General features: G+C 32.5%; 3 protein-coding genes and 2 long non-coding RNA genes across 6 annotated transcripts in view; 3 read left to right on the top strand and 2 right to left on the bottom strand.

Annotated features, from left to right (window-relative positions):
* The window catches only part of LOC107998710 (uncharacterized), a 48,461-nt gene extending 36,685 nt beyond the window's left edge, over window positions 1-11,776 (bottom strand). Inside the window, exons 1-2 of one of the 2 annotated variants that reach the window (XM_017058122.3) lie at window positions 9,400-11,776; window positions 9,097-9,318 (exon numbers count right to left, since the gene is read on the bottom strand). In XM_017058122.3, the coding sequence (XP_016913611.2) occupies window positions 9,097-9,299 (203 nt within the window). In that variant the 5' untranslated portion in view covers window positions 9,300-9,318; window positions 9,400-11,776. Of the gene's footprint in view, window positions 1-9,096 lie in introns of both variants that reach the window. The other variant, XR_009832590.1, reaches the window with a different exon arrangement.
* On the top strand, window positions 886-7,241 carry LOC133667235 (uncharacterized). The gene is made up of 4 exons (XR_009832538.1): window positions 886-925; window positions 1,191-1,311; window positions 6,860-6,888; window positions 7,034-7,241. It is a non-coding gene; the product is annotated as an uncharacterized LOC133667235 (long non-coding RNA).
* On the top strand, window positions 2,009-3,226 carry LOC133667236 (uncharacterized). Its single transcript, XR_009832539.1, has 3 exons — window positions 2,009-2,434; window positions 2,607-2,907; window positions 3,040-3,226. It is a non-coding gene; the product is annotated as an uncharacterized LOC133667236 (long non-coding RNA).
* A 4,930-nt stretch (window positions 11,777-16,706) lies between the features above and the next one.
* Window positions 16,707-19,406, top strand: LOC107998712 (E3 ubiquitin-protein ligase RING1). Its single transcript, XM_017058127.3, is given in 5 exon segments — window positions 16,707-16,773; window positions 16,776-17,032; window positions 17,708-18,086; window positions 18,189-18,491; window positions 18,566-19,406. Coding segments are annotated over 5 exon segments (1,209 nt in total). The 5' UTR covers window positions 16,707-16,721; the 3' UTR covers window positions 18,784-19,406.
* A 953-nt stretch (window positions 19,407-20,359) lies between these two features.
* On the bottom strand, window positions 20,360-24,580 carry LOC107998666 (uncharacterized). The gene is made up of 4 exons (XM_017058042.3): window positions 23,395-24,580; window positions 21,829-22,134; window positions 20,957-21,133; window positions 20,360-20,729 (listed from the first exon to the last, which is right to left on the bottom strand). Exons 1-4 carry the CDS (start codon window positions 23,514-23,516, stop codon window positions 20,417-20,419), a joined length of 918 nt encoding a protein of 305 aa, XP_016913531.2. The 5' UTR covers window positions 23,517-24,580; the 3' UTR covers window positions 20,360-20,416.
* Window positions 24,581-26,360: the final 1,780 nt, after the last annotated feature.

Genomic DNA, 26,360 nt, shown 5'->3' with positions numbered 1-26,360 from the left:
ATTCGAACTTTCTACTGATTTCAGTATTTGATATATAATAATTTGTTTAAAGAATAATGTAACTGGCATAAATTAGAAAAAAAATAAAACAAGTGTTCGTATAGTTATATATTATATTATATATAATATATAATATATATTATATTATAGCCTTTGTCATCTTTTAAATGAGATGATTTAACTGAACAAGAAATAAATGTCCAATATTTATAATCTATATCATCTACATCATACTGCAATATAAAGAAATGCAACTTATTAAATTCAAACAAATGCACATCTATCATTGAAATAGTTGAGCATTTATTTTTTTGAATTCGATCTATTCGAACTACATACTCATTCTTATATTTGATACATAATAATAATTTGTATTATATAAATAAAAATAAATGCTATAAATGAAAGGATAAAACGAATTCATATAGTAATATATAGCCAATTGCCAATTCTTAAGTGATGAGATGTTGAAATGAACGAGAAATAAATGTTGTCTAATATTTATAACTTTTTCGGAAGCAACGCTGAACCAATGAAATACAAGCAAAGATGTGCTTGCCTGTGATTGGTGCACTTATTTTTATTAAATTCTGTTTGAATTATACATTATATTAATCTTCTGTTTCTTGCATTTTGCAATACAAAATAATAATTTATTGAAATAACAATTGATATATCTATCAATAAAAGGAAAAAACAAATATTTATATAAAATACAGCAAAAATCTTTGTAAGAATTTCTAAAAGAAAAGATCTAAGGATTCTTTCAAGAATTTGCCAATTGATGCTCGACGCGTTTTGATTGGCTCCTGGGACAATCTTTCCCCCACTCCAATTTGTAATTGTATAAAAGGCAGTCGCGATATGAGATGATGTCATTGTGCTATCGAAAGTCGTGGGGGTTTGTTGTGTTACTTTTCATCAGGTGCGTAATTTTTCTATTAGTCAATATTTTCATAATTATTTTTTCACTTTTCATGTTTTCACTCATTAATGTATGTTTATTCAACAATTTATTGGTAAATGATTTATTTCTTTTTTTTTTAATTTATTGAACATTTTAGTTATAAATAGCTTCTATTATGAGTTTACAAAATAAAATTTAAATTTGACTTTTGTATTTTTTTTTTGATACCATAATCTATATATTTCTTACATTTATTATAAAGATTTGATTTTCTTTTGTGCAGATTATCAGTTAATTGAAATTACATATAACTCCAGAGAAGAGACACCACTTCAGAATTGGAACATCATGTTGATTGATCAATTCAAATTCAAATAGTCACTTATGCTCTTTTTGGACATATGGTAATATTCAATTTATTATAATAAAATAGATGTATGTATGTGATTTATTATTTTATCACTAATAATGTTTCTTATAATAATTTTTTTTAGTAAAATTATTAGTGATAACATTATATATATATATATATAAATTATTCATAATATATAATATTCAATATAACTCTTACAAATTAGATAGTTTCTTTAAAATACTAAGATAGAATTAAAAGAGATTAAAGAAATTATTTTTTTTTAAATTTGATTTCTAATATTGTTAAATTAATTTTTCTTAATTTTTTTTAATATATTAAATTTTGACATAATTTTATAAATTTAGATTTTTATTTAAGCAAAAAACTAATAATTCTAGAAAAATAGCAGTATTTTCTTCAACAAATTTTACCTAATTATTTGTGACCGCGTGCAATGCGGTTATTAGAGTCAGTGTTTGCTGCGTAATAGTATTTCTGATATTCTTTAGAGCACAATAGCTCACGTTAAATTTAATTATATTAATTATACGCGAAAGTAGAATCAGTGCTTGTTCGCCGATTATACAACATGAACGGACGTGTTAATAGCTTCTTATTTTTATTTTTTTTTTTATAAATTTTCGTTTTCGGTACAGGTTAGAGTCAGTGTTTCTCTCATCAGTATAAGCTATCATCCATCATACGAAGAGGTAATTGTCTTTTTATATTTTTTTATAATTTATTTTTTTATTTATTTTTATTAAAGTTCGAAGTTTTATTAAGTTCCATTATTTCAAAATTTTTAAATAATAAATAAAGTTTACAATTAAAAAAAATTTTAATATAATCCATATTTTTGTTAAAGATGCTGATAACTGATTGGACTTCAAGTTTAATTATTTGTGACCGCGCGCAATGCGGTTATTAGAATCAGTGTTTGCTGCGTAATAGTATTTTTGATATTCTTTAGAGCACAATAGCTCACGTTAAATTTAATTATATTAATTATATGCGAAAGTAGAATCAGTGCTTGTTCGCCGATTGTATAACATGAACGGACGAGTTAATAGCTTCTTATTTTTATTTTTTTTTTTTATAAATTTTCGTTTTCGGTACAGGTTAGAGTCAGTGCTTCTCTCATCAGTATAAGCGCTCATCCATCATGCGAAGAGGTAATTGTCTTTTTATATTTTTCTATAATTTATTTTTTTATTTCCAATTTTTATTTTTATTAAAGTTCGAAGTTTTATCAAGTTCCATTTTTCATTATTTTAAATTTTTTAAATAATAAATAGAGTTTACAATTAAAAAAAAATTTTAATGTAATCCGTATTTTTGTTAAAGATGCTGATAACTGATTGGACTTCAAGTTTAATTATTTGTGATCGCGTGCAATGCGATTATTAGAGTCAGTGTTTGCTACGTAATAGTATTTTTTATATTCTTTAGAGCACAATAGCTCACGTTAAATTTGATTATATTAATTATACGCGAAAGTAGAATCAGTGCTTATTCGCCGATTATGTAATATGAACGGACGTGTTAATAGCTTCTTATTTTTATTTTTTTTTTTTATAAATTTTCGTTTTCGGTACAGAGTAGAATCAGTGCTGCATTATAAGGCGATCATCCACCACGCGAAGAGGTAATTATCTTTATATATTTTTTTTATAATTCATTTTATTCTTTCTTTAATTATTAATATAAAATGTAAAGAAATATTGATGAAAAGAAAATATTTCAAAAAATGAAAATTTCAAATTCACAATTTTTTCAGTCTTAACGTCCTCCTACGATGACTTTTCCTTGAATTGAAAGCAGTACCGTTGGCAACATATGTACATCGCATCAATTGGTGAGTCGCATGCATTTTTGTTCCTCCGGTCACTCAATCATGTCGTAGGATGAAAGGTCCGAATCGACACGGGTGACTGGTTGTATACGTAGAAATTTGCACGGGCACAGTGACCGCAAGTATTTATTATACTTGTGAGTAGTAACATTATTTTTTTGTGTGTTTTATTTATTAGATTAGGATAGGTTTTCTTGCACATCGCGTTTTTAATAAAATGATATTGATTTTATATCAATGAAGTTTTAATATAATATTAATAATTAAAAAATATAAATTAAGTTTGAATATTTATAACTCAAAATATGTTTATTATTAGTTATAAAAGTAAGATGTATTTAATATATGAATCAAATAATTGTATGAATGTAAATATATGAATATATATTTTTAAATGAAATACGAATATTTAAATAAACAAAAAATTTCGAAATGATTTTAATTAAATAGATATTATATAGTGTAGAAGTCGGATATCCTCCGACTTCGTTAATGAAAATTTCGTTAATAAAAATTATAATAGAATAATATAATATAATAATATAATATTACTATAATGATACATAATTTTCAATTTCTTTTTAATTTTTTTATTATAAAATTAAATATGATTTTGAAATATAAAAATATTCTATTTTTTTTCTATTTTCTGCATATAAAAATGTATAAAATACGTGCAAGAAGACATTTCGCGACAGGTAGATTTCTGAATCAAAGCAATAACTTTTGAATTTTTTGGATTTTCGAAAATGTTTTGATAAAGAAATCGCCTGAGGATATTTTCATTAGAATCAATTATTTTTTACTATTAATCATACAAAAATCTATTATTTATATAAATAAATTTATTGTTCATTGCTTGTATATTTTTCAATTTTTAAAATTGTAATAATTCATTAAATTTTTTTAAAATAAATTAAAGTTTAAAATAAAATGAATATATAACGAATTGAAAAACATTAGTCCGTTAAATAAAAAATAGATACATTAATATTGTTTTTTAGCTCAGGATTTTCAGATTTAACCCCTTCCATGTCAATTGCCAGGACCTCACTCACGTGCCCAGGTGCTACTTGGGTGAGAGAAAGGCGGTAGGCATGATGATCTTAATTTATAAGCTAATGAAATTTTTAGCGACTGATGATGTATTAGTGTATCGTGCACGACGTATTTTCCATATTATGTATGTATGGTTAGGCTATGGAATTGCGTCGTTTCATTTATTATTTCATACATTATAATTTTTGATATATTTGAAATATTCAGAAATATTAATCTTATTACAACAACAATTTATATACAGTATTATATAATTATTATTTTGAAATTACAAAAATAATATTAAATTTATTAATATTAATATATTAGTTTAATTTTTTTTAAAAAGATATATTGTTTCCTTTATGAATATTTATAATTCAAATTAAGATATACTTATTTTTTATCCCATTTCACGCAATGGTCACTAGTCATCATTAGTCGATTTCAGGAAAATGGTACGTAAAGTTAGAGTATGCGAGTTGTGTGCCAAGCTCGGGTGTCGGAGGCGTCCCGGGACGTTTCCCTAGTGTAGGCTTTTGCGCCCGAGTATTATGTGTGAGAATCGTTGAATGAGTGTGTTGGTGTGCCTGTTTTGCTATTTTTTAAATATAGGGCTAGGTAGGATAGGTAGTATACTTTCTGGTGTGTATGTTAATTGTAAGTAGGTAGGGCCGGGCAGGTTGTCACAGTCTCTGATCGGGTAGGCGCGCTTTTCGCGTGACAATCTGTTTCAGGGAATAAAATTTGAAGAATCGAGAGTGAAGCCGGTTGAAACGAGTGGAGCATGCCACTCGTTTTTGGTTTTGCTCATCGATTTTTCGAATTTCCGCGGTCGTGGTCGCGAAATATTTCGAAACGAACGTTAGTGCTCGAGATTCTGCACTTGTACGGACAGCGATTGCTACGATCGTTGGTCGGCCATGTGCACTAGCTTTCGCGATTTAGACTTTTTTTTTTTGTTTTTTTTCTTTGATCTTCGATCAGTGAATTTCGAGCCTAGATTTAAGTTTCAGCGGGCATTGCGCCCGAAGGAGGAAGACCGAAGAGGCCTCGACAAACTGTCACGAAGAGGGGCTGCAACGAATGGCTTCTCATTTTTTGGATCTGTTTTTTGGGTCCAAAGGATGGGAAGTCATTGTTACTACTTTGTCACTGTGTCTCGTTTTAGTAATATGTAGTATTTGTTGTATTATTTGGCCGATTGCATGCCGGCCTATCATAAAGTTCCAGTCATTATGGGCATATCGCGATTTTGTATTAGTGTTGCGATTTATTAAATACGGGTTGAATTAGAGTTGCGAAATAATTTTGCGGTTTTTTTTTAATGTTACGAAAAACTAATTGAGTTAGTGTTGCGTTAAAATAAAAATCGCGTTTGTATTATTCTTGCAAATTAAATATTATGTTTTTCATTAAATATAAATAATTATAATTTTTAAATAGAATAATATTAAAATTAATATAATTTGTTATTAAATTCTTTATCTTTATTATTATTAATTATAATTTCTTAGTCATAAAGAAATAAAAAAATTTTTTTAAATTAATGTTGCAAATGCATTGTTACATCGCGATTGTTTGTATTATTTTTCAATTAGTGTTGCGTTTAAAAATAATCGCGTTTGCTGAAGTAGTGTTGCGAATACTGAATGCCCAATTTTCCACGAGAATTGTGGAAACTTTTGTTCCTGAATCATCTGGTGTAGCTAAAAATGCTACATGGATGACTGTACAACATAACTGTACAACAGCAGTTATTAAGAAGAGACTGCATTGGATTACGCTATTAGTGTTGCGTTTATTGAAATTTGAGTGCATAGAATAATATTTATTATTAGTGTTGTGTATAATTAATTATTTTCGTGAATTTTTATTTTTTTTTGTTTTTTTTATTTATTTTTTTTTTATTATTTATAAATTAACATTGTAAATATTGAAGCACTCATCGCGTTTGATTTTAAAAATTTTTATTTTAAAAAATAGTTTATTAGTGTTACGATAAAAATGGATATTCCACTCACGGTTTGTTCGGTTTCATTTTGAGTGGAAAATATTTGTATTTTAGTGGTCCCTCTGGCTGCTATTTAGACATTTTTTTTTCAGCTCCCCTCACTGTTTGTTATAGAAAATACTGCTATACATTTTTCTTTAGTGATATTATCAGATTTTTTAAAATATAGATTATTTTAACTTTTTAGCAATAAAATAAAATTTTATAAATGAATTTTATTTATATAAAAATTCATTCATGATTATTATCCATTTTTCAATAAAAAATTTTACGAGAAAATTTTATTAAATTTCTCAGAGTTAAAAAATAAAATAATTTCAATCTTTTTTTTTCATGTTAGCATTAAAAAAAAATTTCGAATCATTTTCCAAAATTTCATAAATATTAATTGCTCATTTTTTAAATAATCAATTATTTATTTCTTTTAAATTTTAAAAATATTTTTTTTATTTAATAAATAAAATTTGTAAATATTTATTACATACATACATACATACACATATATATATATATATAAAACAACTTTTTTCAAAATTAATTTTTTTTTAATTATTAGCTAGTAATTATTAATAATTATTAATCTATTATATAAATTTGTTTCAGATATATTTATTCATAGAAAGCATCAATTGAGTATATATTTATTATAATGTTAAATTTTTTTTAATTACTAATTCGCTAAATTTGTTTCAGATATATTTATTCAAGCAAGCATCAATTAGGTATATATATTTTTCATAATATTCAATTAACAAATTTATTTTAGATATATTTATTCAAAGATATATATCTATCAATATTTATTAACATTTTAAAGAGATATAATTTTTTTATAATTTACTTAAATAATTTTTTAATCTGTTCTAGAAACTGTATTGCAGAATGTGATCAATCGAAGAAGATTATATTTTGAAGATTATTCCTTCCCTTTTTAAATTATATTTAAATTTTTTTGGATCTAGACTCCTCTAAAAAAATCTTTAAATTTTTACATATCGAACAATTTTTGTGGTTTTGTTTATTTCTGAAATTATTGTGTAATTCTTCGAATGAAATACGTATTTCATACAATGTATACTCTATTATTTTCTTTTCTCGATTATATTTAGACTCTTATATAAATAGAGTCTCTTAGAAAATCTTCAATTTTTTCTATAGGTAGGCAAATAGTACCATTAACTTTCCGATAGATAAAAATTAAAAATCTAGCTCCTATGTAGGTAGGAATTTGAATTCATCATCAATTCGAAATAGATACAATTTTTCTTCATACAATTTTTAATTTTTTCTATAGGTAGGCAGATAGTACCATTAACATTCCAATACATAAAAATTAAAAATCTAGCTCCTATGTAGGTAGGAATTTGAATTCATCATCAATTCGAAATAAATACAATTTTTCTTCATACAATTTTTAATTTTTTCTATAGGTAGGCAGATAGTACCATTAACATTCCAATACATAAAAATTAAAAATCTAGCTCCTATGTAGGTAGGAATTTGAATTTATCATCAATTCGAAATAGAGTTTCCATACAATTTTTAACTTTTTCTATAGGTAGGCAAATAGTACCATTAACTTATCGATAGCTAAAAATTAAAAATCTAGCTCCTATGTAGGTAGGAATTTGAATTTATCAATTGGAAATAGGTAGAGACCCCATACAATTTTTAACTTTTTTTGTAGGTAGGCCATTAATTTTCCAAAAGATGAGAGTTAAAAATTTAGTTTTATATAGATAGAAATTCATTAATTGGGAATTAATTATAAATATTTTATAAAATCTTACTAATTTTGTAGTTTTATTTGTTTCAGAGATCGGATGGAATGAATATGAAATCAAACATCAATCGAAGAAAACTTGTACATTATATAATACTATTTTCTTCTCTTCTTAATTATATTAAGATTTTTATAAACTCCCTAAAAAAAATTTAAAAACTTTTATATAGAAGAATGGTACTATCTATAGATTTTTATTAAGTAGGAAAATATATAAAGTTTACAAATATTACATTTGTATGATATATAATTCTTCTTTATTTCTCTAAATATTAAAATTTTTTTAAATGTACGTACTTAGGTAGGCTAGATACTTAAGATGGGTGATTAAAAAATTAAATTTATAATCAGGAAAGGTAATTTTAAGTTTAATTAAATTTAAGAATTGATAGATTATTCTTAAGTAAAAATTTTAAGACATAAAATTATTTTAAAGAAAGTTTAAATTGCTGCTTAAAGTAGAACGTATTAAATAAATGCATGCATGTGTAGTAGTAGTAGCAGTAGTTGTAATAGTAGTAGTATTATGTATGATAGTATTAATTAATGAAATATGTATAACTATGTATATGACATATTTTATTTTTTTTTTTTGTTTTATATTTGTTTGTTTTCTAATTATCAATATTTTATATCTTTATCACTAAATATTAATCTATAATATGTCTTATATAGAGTTATATCCTAAATTTAAGATATAATTTATTTTCAGGTTTAGTTTTTCGCGTCGGTCTTTTTTGAAAATCCTTTTGCTGTTTATTTTGCAAAATGTTAAAAAAATGAACATTTTGCAAACGTACATCAAAAGAAAGATTTGTTATTGATATTAAATAAATTTTTACGTTAAAGGAGGGTGGATGGGATCGTGGATAGGGTGGGTCTCTATTCGCAGCCTTCCTCCACGCGGTGAGACCTGGGCAATCATCATTATTTGGTATATAATTTATAATCGAATCACAAATATCTGTAATTCAATTATAAATTATATAGCAAGTAATATGAGCTAATTGGCTGCAATCGCGATTTAGATTTTATATAATTAGAAAATTCAAATTAATATTTCAAATATAAAAAATCTCATTTATATTATAATTAGTATATATACAGTTTAATTCTTTATATTATATATAGCAATAGATTGATTTACCTGTCGAATGTAAGACTGTCTTGTCCGAAATCACATCTGTTGCAACCACTGCATCTCGATGATAAATCAGTTTCTCGATCGGTATCATCGGAACGAGTTTGATCTTTCCGATGATCGGTCACAATACTCCACGTTCTATGGATAAGGTAGAGAAGATAAGGTGATTTGCTTCGTCGGCAAAGTTGCGATCTCGTGTTTCCCATTTTGTCAGTTATCGATATTCTTCAATTTAAAGATTTGTATTTCAATTTTTCTTATTCAATTCTTATTCGCGATTATTAATATTATAATTTTTTTTATTACTGGAAAAATTTTGACAATCTTTACACATATAAAGTGAAACGTAAATGCACTAGATCTTCATTTATTTTCTACTTTATTATTTTCTAAAATTCTCTATGTTCTTCTATGTTCTTAATTTGGCTCGTTAAAAAAAATATTAACGATAACGTGCAAAATATTTTTTGTAATTCTCTTTACTTTCAAGAGTACTCTTTTTTTCTTATCGATTAGATATCTTGCTCGATACGCCCACATTCCTCGAACAATGAAGAATTTTTCTCGCACAATGTCTCGCCAACATCATCCTATTCCACCATTGTCTTTGTCTTTGCAAATGTATTCGTATTTGAGTAATTACGGCTGACTCTCTCGAAGGGTGTATTTTTATAAAATAGTTGCTTGCTATTTTTATAAATATATGCTTGCACTTCTTTTTCTACCGACAAAAAGATTGAAATCTTTCCAATGCGATTTTATTAACATATCTTTTCGTAGAGTAGATAAATTACCTCCTGACTTCAACGCAAAATCGTTTATTTTTACATTTTCATCCTATATTTGTACTAATCACCAGAAGTACGAGTAGGATTTGATTATGTAATATTAACGATGCACATCGGCGTGCATCCACTCTCCAAGTACCCGTTGAATTTCAATTTTCATTTAATTAAGATTTCTTCCATTAAAACGAGAACCGCTCGATGCGAACACGTACAATTAAAGTCTCGTTACTGATACCGGTACACGTGTCCTTGCTACGTTTCACGCGACATATTATCCTTGTGTCGTTAACGTGATTAGTGTCACTGTAGCCGGTGACTCGACTATTCCCACACTTGTTCATCGTGTACTGCCATCATATACGGCCCCTGTTCGCGCACTCGGTTGGAAAAGAACAAGTTCCTTCGAAACGCGTCCTGTCGCGACCATCCATTCATCTTCTTGTGTGGCACATTAGAGATCTTTCATCGTGCAAATTTTCTCGCAATATAACGGCGTCCCAATGTGAATTTCGAATGATTCACGCGCCGTGCCGCGCGAATCGAATCGACACCATCGTTTTATTGCTCCACAGCAATTTGTCGCGATAAGAATCTAATGAACGCTCGGACGAATCAATTTGTTTACGTTTGAATGATAAACATTATGTTGGGCTGTGAAAAACAGAAATTGATTAATCGATGAATACGTGGAGTGGAATGTTCATCCGCGAATTTTTACAAAAAACCAATCAAACGATATGGATAAAGAACCTACTGATCCACTGACACGCGAAAAATCCTCGAAACCGTTATTATGTTACGTTACGAGTTCAAAACAAGGAGAACATTTTTCTTCCGTTTAAGGCAATTTCTTTCTTTCCCGAAACAGTTATTTGTAGCACTGCGCCAGATCTGTTTTCTCTTAAATCGTTTTCCAAAACTATAACGATTTCGTGTTTCTCACGGATCGAATATTCCTTTTTCGATCAAGCTTCAAAATAAATTCACGGTCTAACGATCACTTAGTGGTATGCTGGTCACAATGTCTACCATTACAACGAACAAACACAAACAACCTCGTTTAACCATAATATCTGCACAATTCAATCGCTCAAACGGTCTCGCATGAGATCCTCGCCGATGCGTGTCGCCGTTTTAATTGCGCTGGATTTCTCTCCGCGAACATGGTGCAAAATTGTGGCAATTCGATTCGAAGATCGAGTGAAACTCGACGAGCAGAGTTCAGAGACCGTTCTGATAGCTTCCTGTCCGTACGATAGATTCACATTTCACTTTCTTCGATGTCCGTGTCACGCGTCACTGGTGTCGACGTTTCTACAACACTCAATGTTTTCAACAACGTTCGATCGCATTCCTCCTTTCGCGAACCAAGCATCGACGAATTATTTAGCCGCGCGCGATAATTCATCCCTAGGTTGGAAATTCCTCCATGTACGCGAACCCCATGGGTGTATCGAAAGGTCGATAAAAATACGTGCAGAGGAGAGGCTGGAGAGGCATTCACCGGGCGGGTTTCAACAGCCGACTGCCAACTCGTGAATGCCCCGAGGTGCACGTGTGAGCATCGCCTCTCTCCAACCAACCTCTTCTATATCCCGCCTCGCGGTCGCCACCGATGTCCACAAGGATTCACGGATCGTGTGTGGGTCAAGCCACGACCTACGTCGCACCGGTGCACTCTAGGTCACGCCGAATACTAGCAAACGAAGGGGGGAAGAGGGATCGATTCACTGGGTCAGTTTCAATAACCCATCAAGCAAACCCCTTTTTCTATAATGGAACGACCGATTTTTGAACAGAACTGTATTTAAAATTTTCTGTCTTTTTAAATGAGAAACTATTTAAATTCCTCTAAATAGGAATTTCGGATAGCTGTTTAAACACTACGTTTCGGTGACGTTCGTTATATTTTTTTAAACTGAAGTAATTAATGTGAAACCTTGAATACGCCGATAAAGAATATCTCGACTCAATTTACATTAGAATGAGTTTTAAAAATTTTCGTAATGAATTTTCATAATAACGATACGTATCAAATGTCACATTTTCGAATTGCGTATCTTCGAATTTTGAAAAATCGAATGTAAGGAACCTTGAAATTATTATTCCTCGAGAAAAATGTTAAGAGCTAATGTTGATTTTACGCAACTTTTACGCATTACTTCACCGCATAATCTTGAATGGGTTAATAGACCAGATCGTGGGATCTCTTAGAATTACTCGATAGAAACTTCTCTGGATCTTGATAAAGATCGATACGCGCGTTAAGATCGAGATAAACGATAAAATCATAAATTATCGGTTGATTTTGACCGTGACGCGAGTCAGGACGACGAACTAATAATTTTCATTCCATTCGAAAAGGAATAAGATAAATGAGAAAGATGAAACACCGATCTCGTAACTCGTTTGAATTCCGAGAGAAAGTAAATTGTTGTTCGTAAATTTGCCGAATGATTGCCGTTCGTATATACTTAGTTTCCTCGATTTACAGGCATCGTCTTGATTGGCCGGCGCATCGAGGTAAAAGGTGAAATACCAAATCAAGTCTTCTTCTTCTTCGAGCAACACTAATAAGACGGCTCGCAAAATAGATATTTCCTTCGCGCGTAATTCGTATCCTGCGAGCAAGTCGGATGGATTCGGTTCGTTTTAACACAAGAGAGAGATTGTTCTTTGTATCGAATTTAACGAAAAAGTTACGAAACGCGTTTATAAGGTTCGAAGATAAAGATGAAATCCGTTAAACCAGTTGTTTGATTTTACTATAATTCTCTAACGAAAGGTAATCAAATACCGGTATGGAATAGAATTCTGCAAGAAGCATGGTTTTCTTGACTGAAAATGCGACTGCACTGTAACAAGCACGCGAGAAGACCTCTTTGATCAACGAAGCAGGAAAACCTCGAAGAAAAACGTTATTTTCACTGAGAGATTTATTATTCGTAGCAGCCGTCTCATCAGCATTTTTCGCGATATCAGACGCGAATAAACGATAAAATACATAATTTAATTCGAGACGAGTGTTTCTTCTCTTTTATCGTAAATTTGAATAACTTCATCTTTCATCGTTCATCTTAATACGTGTGGTTTGATTTTAATCGAGACTTTTCAATCTCGCCATCGATAATATAATCCCATCCGAACCGTTGCAATAAGAAACGAAGAATAAGAAGAAACCGATAATTTACGATAATTGCACTGGCGTATTACATAATTGGAGATTATAAAAAGTTATCGAAATATGAAGTAACGTGGACGAGGTTATTGACTATGGTCGCGGATCGAGTTTTGTATTTGACGAGTATTAATAGCGTATATCTCGTAGCGGGATTAACAGGTTTCGAGTTTTATTATATTCGAATACGGTAAAACGCAGACGTAATAACGCTAACGTGGAAAAATTAATTTAGGAAAATAATATTATCTTCGGATCGAAAATGGAAGAACATCGCGCGTCTTGTTGGTCAAAATGGATTAGTCCGTTCAGTACACACACGATAAGTGATTGCACTCGTATATCATTGGGTGAAAAGAAACCGCAGCCGCTTCCGGCTTCTTGTGCAATGTCGGGAACAAGAAAACGTTATGAATGTACTAATGAGATGAATCTCGCAATTATTATCGTATATAGCGATACGATTCATAAAGTTGCCAAATAGTAAATGCTTGTTTTCTTTCTTTCGTACCTTATCATCCATCGTTTTTCCAACAATTATTCCAAATGTGATCCTAATTATAGATTAAAGCGGTCGGATTTTTCAACTCTGTTACATTGGTAACAAGGTGGAACCGGAGCTCCTGTTTATTTATATGATCTACTTAAGAATAATTTATAAATTTCAAATAGCTTCGTTCCTTCCTACTTCGATTGTATACAATGCACGATCAGATTTACACGCACTTACGCACCTACTATTTTTACCAATACGATTTATCTCAGTTTATCTTTATTTTCGTTCTCTGTTTCTTGCTTCCTCGGTTCGAAATTTTCATCCCGTAACCATAATCGTAACCTTTGCGTATTCGTATCGTGAATGAAAGCTCGTTCCTTTCACGCGAGGCAGTGACCTTTCTCGATGCGGAGAATCGTCTCCGTAGGAAGCGTAAAACATGGCTGCTGTTTAATCCATGGGTCAGGATGGATCCAACGTGTACGGCGATTCTACTGGGTCAGATTCACGCTTGACCTGGGCTGAACGGATACTTGTAACCATGTATCAAGCGGCAAGAACATCGCCTCCTTCCGGATGCTTGCGCAATGCAGGGAACAAGGAAGCGGAGAAAGAAACGATAATTATTACACAGGTAGTAGCGAATCGTGGTCGAGCGAGAAAATCATTCGAGCCGAAATTAAATCGAAGCTTTTGCTTTCGAATCGTCGCCTGTGTGTATACCTTCTATGTGTTAAAACGATGGAGGAAAGGAAAGGGGGAAGCGGGGAGAAGAGGTCTTCGTTGTTTTGCAACGTTCTCAGATGGGATCGATAGCCTTTCACGTCGATCGCTTCGCGCCACGATCGATTATAAATGTTTCGCCGTGGTTCATTTGTGGAGTCTACGCGAGTTTCTTCTCCACGATTTACCTTGAACGTTTTCAAAATTATCACGTGATGAATATCGTGAATAAGAATCCGAAGATTACAAGGTTTTATACCGGAAGCATAGTGAATCGGCACCATAAAAAGATATTGTTCGAAAATTACAGTGAAACGGGGAAAGACTTAGCTGAATGGGCGTTCCTGGCGAGCTTACGTAAAATGAAGATACGATTCCGCTTGAAGAGCGTATGTGCAAAAAAGGATACGTAAAGCGTACTATAATATCTATAATACCCGTGTGATCGTGGTTTGGCGCAGCATATATGTATGTAGACAGCATATGGGGAGATCGTGGTTGAGAATTACGTAAGCTTCCATGAGAGAAAGAGCTGTCCGCTAGAAAGCATGTCAATGTAGCAATCAAACTGTTTTTATACAGTTTTCTAATATCTTGTCTTGTTCCATGTAATTCATTTTCCGTCACGCTTCGATTCACGAAGTCGGAATAAAATGTGATTTTCGTTCGATAAAATGTCGATGCGGGATATAAAATTACTCGAAAAACCGATCGGAAATATAAATTTTCCACCTTTGTTGTTCGACCTAGATTTTCTTTTTACCAGAATGTCGGAAGAAAAGAGAACGCGGTGAATGCGTTGCCCTTCGCCGAAGGCAGCGAATTAAACAGAGAGTTAAAAAGTTGACGGAGCAGGATCACCGTTAAGTGGAACAACAACAAGGTGTCGCCCAGTAAATCGTTTTGCCGAGTAACCTATAAATTTCGCATATATTTATTCGAATTTTCATAAATGAACGGTATCGCTTTGTCGTTATCGACATATAAAGATAAAGATATTAATAATTCGAATATCCAAGTATGTTAAACTTTCGTAAAGATACTAAATAAACTTTACTTAATACTTATACTTTAATAGATGCATAAATCACGTCATGATTTTCTTTATATTTTTACGGCATTTTTTTTTTTATTATAACTAATAAGGATTAATTATTATTCAAAAATACGTAAATGTGCTATCGAAAGACGTAAATAAAGTAATTAGAGAAGACTCGAAAAAGAGATACGGAAATTTTTATATTTTAAAAAAAGACTTTTCACGTCAATTCTTTAACCTTCGTAAAATTGTAGATAAATCTAGATAAAAAGAAATAAGGAAGAAAAAAATTAGTAGGTTAATTGTTTTACATTAAAATCATATAACCCAGTATTAAGAAATGTAAAGATAATTAATGTATAATTAAAACATTAGACACGAATTTAATCGTATCGAATGTTCGATCTCCGATATCTTTCCTCGAACGTCGAAATTCAAGTTAAGAAGAATACAGTAGCAAGAGATCGAATAACGCTCGAATAACGTAGTGATTGAAGATGGTATCGCTGGAGAGAGGTGATAAAACACGTTTTCCCAATAAGTACCGACAGACGCAATTACGGTTATCTACAGTTAAGGTCAGAGAAAAAAGGAGTTCGGGTCTCGACGGTCTAGTTTGCTTTGTTGGATCGGTGCATGAATGTATCTCTGAACTCGTTCGCTTAGAAAGACTTATCTGGTGTATACGGCATTAATGGTCGAGCCTACGCCCATCTTAGACGGTATTATATACCGTTATATTATTTATAACGAGGAAACATATTTTGCCTACGCTTATGCGCCTTCCTCTATAGCTACATTTTTCACGCTTCCTTCGTTTGCTATAACGATACGATCATGTTTTCATTTGAGTGCTAATTAGAGCTGGGATTCAGTTGATTCGAAATTATTATAACGCAAAATAAATAGTTGTACCGATTAATTTATCAAGTTGTAACTCGTTAAATATTTTTGAATACTCCCGCCGCTTAATTGTAGAAATTCATTTTATCGACATCCATCAAAATGCTTTTTTTGTATATGCTTCATTTTAATAAGTTTCCGATCAATTTTCCTATTTTGCAATTAAAAAAGAAAATTAAATCTTACGGGCTAAGATTTTCTGTTCTTTTATCAAAGATACTTTACGTTATGTTTTCCTATTTCTATAATTATATAGATCGTGTTTCCGTTTTCAATCTTCTAATTTCTTCATCTTGTGCGTTCGGTATTTTATTATTTATTTTTTATTGTAATCATTATGATTGAACTTGTTTATTATACCAATTAGAGTTTGCATTAAAGTTTGCAATAGTATGCATGAATAAAAAGAAAATCCGAAACAAATATCACAGATAATTTTTTACTTTTTAACTTCGTTACTGATTGGAATTAAGTTTGATAGTTCATAACGTTCGCCGTAAGATGGCTCTAACCGCGTTTAGAGAGCTGTATGTGTTGAGTTTTTCAGCTGATGGTTGTATGTAGTCAAGATGGCTTCCGCGGAACAAGTCGGTCTGAACAAAACTTGGGAATTATCGCTTTACGAACTTCATCGTACTCCTCAGGATGCAATTACTGACAATACAGAAATTGCGGTCAGTCCGCGAAGTTTACACAGTGAACTTATGTGTCCGATTTGTTTGGATATGCTTAAAAAAACTATGACTACCAAAGAGTGCTTACATCGGTTCTGTTCTGATTGTATCATCACAGCACTTAGGAGCGGTAATAAGGTATATATTTCTTCTGAAATTATTCTGATAATAATTAATTATTATGTACTTTCATGGCACAGTGTTTCTAAAAGTTTCTTAATCCATTAAAAAATCAGTTGCTGACACTCGGTTAGTATCCTGTCATTCTTTCTTTTTTCATTTTACTATATATCATACTTTTAAACATAATTTCATATTTTTGCATATAGATTTCAATAGTAATTTTAAGAGTTTATTAAAGATTAAACTAATTTCTTGTAAAAGAAGAAAATACGATTGTAATTATATTTGGTTCTGTCAGATACTGTAATTTTAGCGCGCTTTTTGAAATGCGTAGTAAATGATGTTCTATGTTGCTTCTTAATGTTTTTTTTTATCATTTTTATAATCTGAGTTGAAGAAATTAAATATTATTATAATTATCGATAGGTTTAGATTTATTTTTTATTTAGTGTTGGAATAATTTGTATTCTTGACTATGTGATTAGTGATAAATTATTATTTTAAAAATATTTAATGAACATATATTTGCTCATATGTTTTATCTTTAGATGTGAACTTTTTGTGATAGTGATTTTGTGATTTGGATTGTGGATTTTATCGTGGATTTTATAATTGCCATTGAGTTCAAATACCAATAGAGGTTAGAATAGTTTTGAAAAATATGTAAATCAACAAAAATTCTGTTCGTAGGAATGTCCAACATGCAGAAAAAAATTGGTCTCTAAAAGATCTTTAAGACCAGATCCTAATTTTGATCTATTGATTTCTAAGATATATCCTAGCCGTGATGAATATGAGGCACATCAAGAGAGAGTATTGGCAAAATTGAACAAGTCACATTCACAGGCTGCATTAGTAAATTCTATTACAGAGGGTATCAAATTACAAAGCCAAAATCGTTCTCAGAGATCCAGAAAAAATGCCAATGAATCAGAGAATGCTAGTAACGCAACATCTTATAATAATTCTCAAAATGCCAGTGCACCAGCTACACCAAATGCTACGAATGCTGCGAATCAAAGCGATTCTTCTCAAAGTACTACAGGACCTTTAAATAATAGTAGTGGAGGTAGCTTAAAAAATTTCATTGATATTTTATTAACTTTATCATTCCTGTTAATGAATAAATTTAACGGATGAATCATTATACGAATAAAATAATCAATTTCAGGTACAACTTCTAGGAATTCTACCACACCATCGCCAAATCCTGCAAATCAAATTCCAAAACCACCAAAACGACAGAAAAGTTTACAAAATTCTGAAAATGATTCGTCTAGTGCAGAAGCTGAAACTGGTGGTGGTGATTCTATGGTAGATACAGAGGGTGAAGGTCCTAGTGAGCCTTTAATGTTAAATGAGATTGAACTTGTTTTTAAACCACATCCCACCGAGATGGCCGGGGATAATTCACTTATAAAAGCGTTGAAAGAAAATAGTATTCGATATATCAAAACAACAGCTAACGCGACAGGTGAATGTTTTACATAATTGTAAATTTAGATGGAATATCCCAAAGTGAACGATAATAATTGTTAATTTTTATAGTTGATCATCTGAGCAAGTATCTGGCTATGCGACTAACATTGGACCTGGATACAGAATTATCAGAATCAGACAGGCTACTCAATTTTTGTATTTATATAGCACCTTCTCCTGGTCAATTAGTAGTTTTAAGCGGATCTCAAACTTTAAGACAAGTCAATGATAAATTCTGGCGCGTAAATCGACCCCTGGAAATGTATTATTCGTGGAAAAAGACCTAGGGAAGGCCTCGGAAGTACCAATCTGATGGGAGCTAGTCGCGTTATGCTCCAAAAAATATATAAAAAAATATAAAAAAATTTTTATTATGTGGAGTACAGAAACGCGTATTGTTATATCAAGATAGACCGATATATTTTACTGTACTTCAATAGCCTTGGATTATGTTCAAGGATCGAGAAAGATAAAAAAGAGGAAGTTCCTCGTACTAGTGGACAGTGGTGCAATTTTTCTCTTCATGGGAGTGGTTGCTCGTTTGTTTTCTCTGAAGAGGGCAGTAGAAGAACGAATAGATTTTTAATTGAAGCTTTGTACAGCGATTTATTCTAAATACAACAGAATTCAATTTTGGATACAAACTGCCATTCACCAGATTGTATTGGATCATAAATAGATCAAGGGATTTTTGTGTCTACGAACCGTGAACAGCATATAATGTTATCAGACTATATCCTTTTTTCACAGGTGTAAGTTAATCCGGTGCGCCCAGTTACGATACTTCAAGTTTATGGCCTCGATGGTTAAATAACTTATTCAAAATAAGTCTTCGATTCCTTGTGGACCATTCTGTACAGATTCACAAAAAAAAAAAAAAAAAAAAAATAAAACCAATGTATATATACTATATTTTTTTGTTAAAAAGAGTATTTAATCGAAGAAGAAAAATTTCCTTATAACTAAACTCGAAAATTTTCCTTTTTTTCATATTTTAATATTCGAATATCATTGATTTTTCTTTATTTTTTTCAAAGCATTTTCTGATCAGAAAAATTTAATTTTCGATCACGTTAAATGTACATGAAAAGCGTCTTTGGCTTAGTAGACGGAATAATCGATAAGTGCCGACCCCATCCTGCGCCCTCTTGCATTTCCACTGAACCGAAAACAATGCGAACACTCCAAGTCGGGTAATGCCACCCTCTTTACTAAACGGGAAACCACGTCGTTCGTTGGCCTTGTGATATCGAATTCCATTCTTTTTGTATTAACTATAATTCCATCATTAGTCGTTTAACGTTTCAATCTCTTTTTCTTTTCATCGAACGAAAACATAAATAATATTTAATTTTTTAAATAAATTGACTTATTCCATTTTTTTGACGGATATTTACAAGATCGACTAATGAATATTTATTGGCATTGTAATGTTGCATAAGAAAACGTGTTAGAATCAGAAAAGATCAGAATAGGCGGAAATGAAGTACATAGAATATCCGGTAATTCGTCACCTGATACAAGTTTCTCGTCTTTTTCAAAATCTTTTCATCATTAATTAATGAATTCATGACAGAATTAGATCCATTGTAATTTTGTACATATAATTACAGGATGCGCAACCGAATAATAATGAAGGCTTCTAATTAACGTAAATGAATCAAGATGAATTCTCCGAATCGCGATATATACCTCGTAATAAATAGAATGGTTAATAGAGAAATGCTAATTAACAGTCTATTTCTGCGTAGAAAAATCTGAATACTCGTAACGAGGAACAACATTACAAAACCTCTTCTGATCGAATCAACCGAAAGTTCTCTTTTATATCCTAATTGCATTTGTTAATAAGTATACAGGAAATTCTATTTCTGCAATTAATATTTAATTGTTTATTTTTCAGATGTTCATAAAACCGCTTCAGTGCTGATGCGGCAAAGTTGGTTTATTCAGTTTCCCATTCAAAGAAATTTCACTGCTTTCCTTCGAATCTGTGTCCTTCGCTTCGGTAAGAGAAGACGATTTATTCGACAACAAGTGCATCGACGATTTTCTTCTCTTCAGTATATCGTTAATGTCCTCGTCATTTTCGCCATACTCCATTTGCTCGTCTTCGCTCCATTCTTCCAACGAACTTTTCTCCGGAGATTCATCCTCGAAGATATTTCTCGCTTTTCCTTCCATGTTATCAAGTTTCTCTTTTAAAAGTTTGTAAATCTCGTCCGAAGCGAATCTAAAAATTCATCAGTCCATTAGAGGGATTAGGAGATCCTACAGGGATTTCTCGTTCAATCTTATTATTTGTTATCTGGCCGATGGATGTCCGCGTTATTCATTCTTAATGGAGAAATTCTCTCATTATCGCGCTCTCCAAAGTCTATCCCATTTTCCAGTAACGCGTGCAATCCCTCTGGTAACAGGAATAGATCGAATGACGTAACCAAGTGAAGGAATACTAACGGTATTTTATAAGGTTCCTTGTACCAGAGCGGGAATCCCGTGGGATTGTATCTCCCGTCTGGAATCGAATTCTCGGTTGGCAGAGAATGCAGTTTGAAATGCGCCGGTTCGACCGTCTCCTCCAATAAGGCTGACACTTGTCGCGCGTAGTCCTCCGTACCAGCTGTTCGTTCCAGTCTGGGAATTAATTGGAATACGATTTCCTTATCCGACATATACAACTGTTTATCGGTATCCAGACACTTTGCTCGATTTGAAGAAAAAGAAGTAATGTATATTTGTTTATATGTAGTGTAATATTTTTATATTCAATCATTGCACTGGAAACAAGTGTTATATTTATACGAAAAATTTTAATTTCAATTTTTTTTTTTTTTGATTCATACATAAACAAGATTTCAATTTAATTAATGAATCTAGAAATAACAGTTATTATCTTCTTAAGAAATCAGCAGACTATAAATTTGAAGTATTAATTAACATACTTATCACAATTAAGTGCATGATTCGACGATATATTTGTCAGTTTTGAATATTATCGGTATATTAATTAACATCAACAATTCATAACTATTTACAAGCATCTTCTTTATATTAATAAGAGATTAAAAATTTTTCGAAATTATAATAAATTATTTCTTTCAAGTTTAATAAGTATGAAATTCAATTTTCTCGTTCCATATTACCTTCGTGAAATTAATTTTATCTCCTTGTAATAATCATAAAGAAAAAGAAAAAAAAATAAGAATTATCACAAAAATATTATTGGGTCAATGAACAAATCCAGTTATTCGAATTGCATTCTGTCAAAAATAATTAAGTGTCTGGATACTTTTAAACGAGAATGTATTTTAAATATTTAATTCGTTTACTTTTGGACCATTTGCCTAGTGAATTCCAATCTCGGTATCGATTTGTACGATAAATTAATAGAATCCATGGAATTCTTTACTTTAGTCGTTCGTGGTTTATTCACGTTTCCTTCGACACCATAAAAACTTCCAAAGTGTACCGCCGTGTCATTAGGAAGATTCGACATCAACCTCACATCCTTGGAACCTTTTTTCTTCTCGGTCTCTTTCGATTCCTTGATTTCCTTAATTTCCTTGGATTCCTTGTTGTCCCCATTGTTGGACAATATTTTCAAAGAGTCGGATTTTTGCTCCCTCCCTACGTACCTTGGAAAAGATAATGATTGCGTGTTAAAATAACGACGGTTCGATGTACAAGATGTCGTTACGCCGGATGCGTGCTCGCGTGTTTTTCACGGACTCGTTTGTTCGTCGTTACGTTGGTTGAGTGCCTCTTACTTTTCTCGAATCGTTTACAAGTCGGTCTTAACCCACTTACGCTCGAAATTAGTCGCGGTATGATATATTTAAATAAATCCGAGCTTGCTTTTATATCAACACGATATAAAAGAGTAAGGGAAGAAAAAATACGAAACATGGCGATTATTTAGCACGGTAATACAGGTTTGGTAATAAGCGTGACGATGGAGGACGAGTACCACGAAATCATATCCGACAAGTATCATTTTTTTCTCCATGTTGAACGGTAATTTTGTGTAATTAACGTGGAAGATAAGAACGACAGACAAATAGGAGAACGTCTGTGGCAGGAATGAGTTGAAACAGACCTGAAAGTACGTCGCGAGTACGTCTTCTAATCTACCACTACCGTTTGATCATCCGCGATTGACATACGTACCGTTACGGGAACATTCATTTCCGTTACGTTAGTCGGTGAAACGCACGAGTTAACCAGGTATATTGGTTAATTCATCGTGACAAGCAATTTGCGGGAAATTATAGCGAATGGAGAGGAACACGATGGACCGTTGATCGAATAATTAAAGAAAAAGAATTTTGCAAGAATCTCGATAACCGTTTTGGCGACATTTGTCTCGAATTGCATGAATTATTCATTACGCGAAAAAATTACGAATCGCGTATGTAAGATATATGGCTAGCTGCCTACAAATTTATAATTTCCTGATGCGCAGTCAATTTTGTACGTGATGAATTTAAGATGAATCGTGCGTTAGTGTGACGACGGTAAGAAAAATCGATGTCAGCTGCTAGAATTCCCATTTGGGGATCTTCACGCTTCTTGCCATTCACGGTAATTTAACTCGATTGAATACAGGATAAACATTTGAAAAGTTTGTCAAATGGTTTCGAAAGTATATTCGATGTAAGCCTCTGTAATTTGCAAATGCGTCATCACATCTGTTTTTTCAAAAGATAAATTAGTACAGATGCAAATATGTGCTAATTAGAATGATAAAAAATTTACGCGTAATAAGAACAAAGTCGATTCTCCAACGTAAAATATTTTTATTTGGAAGGATAAAATTGGAAGAAAATGATTTTACGCGATTAATTTCTTATCACGTCTAGTTTAATTTCGACTTTTATATAAATCTTGTTACTCACTTTTGAAACTTGTCGATCAAAGAGGGTGATACGTATAGGTTATTGGAAGCTGTGGATTTTTTTCGACGACGCTTAGGAACCTTTATCGTCGGTTTCACTTGAGATTTATGATACGACGACATATCGATACGATGTATTTTCCTTCGATGAATTTATTTCATTAGCCAATTATTACCGTTACTAGTGAAATTTCCCGAACGTTGATATTTCCTTGTTTCTGATACACGTCATCATTGTACAAATCAACTCTCGTTCGAGGTAATAATATTTCCAATAGAGAAGCTTCTCGAGAGAGAGGGGGGATACGAAGTCATGGTTACGAGATTAATCCCGGGAAAAACACGTAGCAGGAACGTTTTAACGGAATTAGATTGGTAGGTGGTACGTTGCAATCGTTTTAATGGGAGCTACATCGATAAGGGGGTTATTTTATTTCCACGTCACAAACGCCCGTGTACCCGTGACCGCAATTAACCAGAGAACAGTCTCGAATCGGATTCACGATCGATATCGAAGAAAAGTAATTTTATCCTGAATTACGAGGTAAAGCTGTTATCTAAGAAGATATTACCGCAAAAGTACAGACGTATCCTTTTGCCATTCCGAATATATATATATATTCTCCATTCTTTTTTGTCCTCTCCGCCTAATTTATACTCGACTCTTCTCCAACCCGGTTTTTTCTTCCAGCCGTATCGTAACAAATTATCCGTGAAAAAGAAAGCGAGGGAGTAAGGAAGAGGAGAGAGGATCGTATAGGGGCAAATATGTTAATAAGTGTTTCTTTGCGGTTGGGAGCACGCGTCGCTCGGATTCTCGAGGCAAAAAGACAGGAGGCGAGATCGTAAAGCACGTTGTCTCGTTTTTATGACGCGTCGAGAAAGCGGCATGGAACGGCGGTTGGTCAGTCTACTAACGAGGGAGGGGAAAGAAAAGAGGCGACGAGGGTGCGGAGAATGGAACGGTTGGAAACCTCGTGTTGCGCGGAGTCGAATGTATCGTGGTTTAAAAAAAAAAAAAAAAAAAAAAAAGAAGGGATAGAAACGGACCCGCTTATTTACGATCGAAAAGAGCGAAGGCACCGGGCTCGATTTCGTGCACGGCGCGAGAAAAGGGAGCAAAACCGCGTCGTCGCCGCGCGATGCATATCTTATGCACGTGCCCATTGGTCCTGACTCGGCTACAAAATTATTTACTGCCGACTGCATCGAGAAATGCTAAATATTTCAAGGGTCAAAAGGCCTTGCACGAGCCCTCCCCTCCCCCTCCCCCTGCTATTCTTACGTAGGTTTTTTCCCCCTTCCCCTCTCTTTTCTTGGCTTTGAGATTTCGCCAGAAACAGAATCGAGTTCGATCGTGATTTCTTAGAAGATTAGTATTTTTTATTGTTGATTCAGGCGAATAACGTGTTTCACGTGGAAACAGCTATCGTAACTGTTTTTCCTTCGAAGATAAAGCCGACTTCGAACGAGTCGAGTCGAGATTTCTTTATGTGTTATTTTGTTGATTTGAAATATCCTTTGAATTTTCTACGCCTCTTCTATTAGTCAAGTTATTTGACTTGTCACGTTCCTCGAATCCAAGTAATTTGAAACATTTTCGCCAGTGCGAATCTGTTACTTTGTTTTACTTGAATGCAATAACAGTTACCGGGTAATTTAACGTTATTTCCAATTTATTCATAATGGTTCTTTAAACCAAGTTGACGTTCACGTTCAATATTAAGAAAATTATATTTAATACAAGCTAATTTAACAAAATTCCATACGTATCGAAATGTTTTCAATTCCAATCATTATTTTTCTAACGTAATTTTTTTTTTTTTTAGGTATCCGTTGCTTGAATTCTTGACTAAATCATCGAGTTTGAATTTACTGGCATGTTCCGACCTGTGTTTCGTGGCCTCATTTTTCATATCTTTCCTATCGTTACGTAAAACCGCCTACGACGACCGCGTGGAAGAATTGGATTTACACATAAAGGGCGTGTTTGCATAAAAGATATGGTCGTACGTAACATGGTCGTTATTTCCTGTTATCACGTCGGCGAGTGTCTAATCGCTTTGGCGCCGCCTGCAACCCAACTGGTCCTGAATATACATGGGCGTAAAAATTGCTTAGACAACAGATTAATCGATAAATCTCTTTTCAACTCTTAAAAATATCAGTCTCTCGAAAGACTGGAACGATAGGTCCTTTGATCGGGATGGAATTCCTTGGACCACTCCTAGTAACGCGATGAAAAAGAAATAATACCTGGATACGATTGGATCCGCGATCTCCCTTTGAATTCATTCATCGAAAAAGTATAAATAGCATTGGTTTTTTTATCGAGGTTTAATTAAACCTTCTCCTCGTGTTTTTCATCCCGTACTCCTACCGTATTTCTACGCTTGATGCATAGTGAATAATGTTCTTCCATCGACATCTGTTCGAGTAGCTCTTTTTTTATCGTGGGCCATGCGTGAAGAACAGAGAAAAGAAACGAAGTACCGCGTTGTTGTACGTTTATGAAAATGACTTGTGTCAACAGATAGCATTTCGGAGAAGAGTGATTCGTTCCAGCGTACGTTCAAAGGGAAGCGTGTTAGCGCAGACGTGTTACCGTGGTTTCTGGTAATCCGAAGGGGATATACGAAGATATTTTTGAAATGGAAAACACCAGAAATATCGAGACGTGTTCGATGTTAAGACAGGTGTGATACCGAATTCGAGAGATTTCGTATCGACCAATACAGAAACAAGATACGTAGAAGATATCAGTCGCAATAAAGACATGGTTGAATTTTGTGTCGCGCTCATAATTTATGTTTCGAGTGCAACAGCATCCTCGACTCGGTTACGAATGCACACGGTTATGCACAACGACTGACTGTATACATCCTGATACGAACATGCTGTGGGAAACGGCTCGGCCTTCCTTTCGTATGTTACAAAGTATATTGCGTATAGTTATATATCGGTTAA

The sequence above is a fragment of the Apis cerana genome, linkage group LG14 (assembly GCF_029169275.1).
Source record: "Apis cerana isolate GH-2021 linkage group LG14, AcerK_1.0, whole genome shotgun sequence".
NCBI classification, from domain to species: domain Eukaryota; kingdom Metazoa; phylum Arthropoda; class Insecta; order Hymenoptera; family Apidae; genus Apis; species Apis cerana.
Note: the sequence above shows the minus strand (reverse complement) of the source record. Positions and strands in the feature narration are given on the sequence as shown.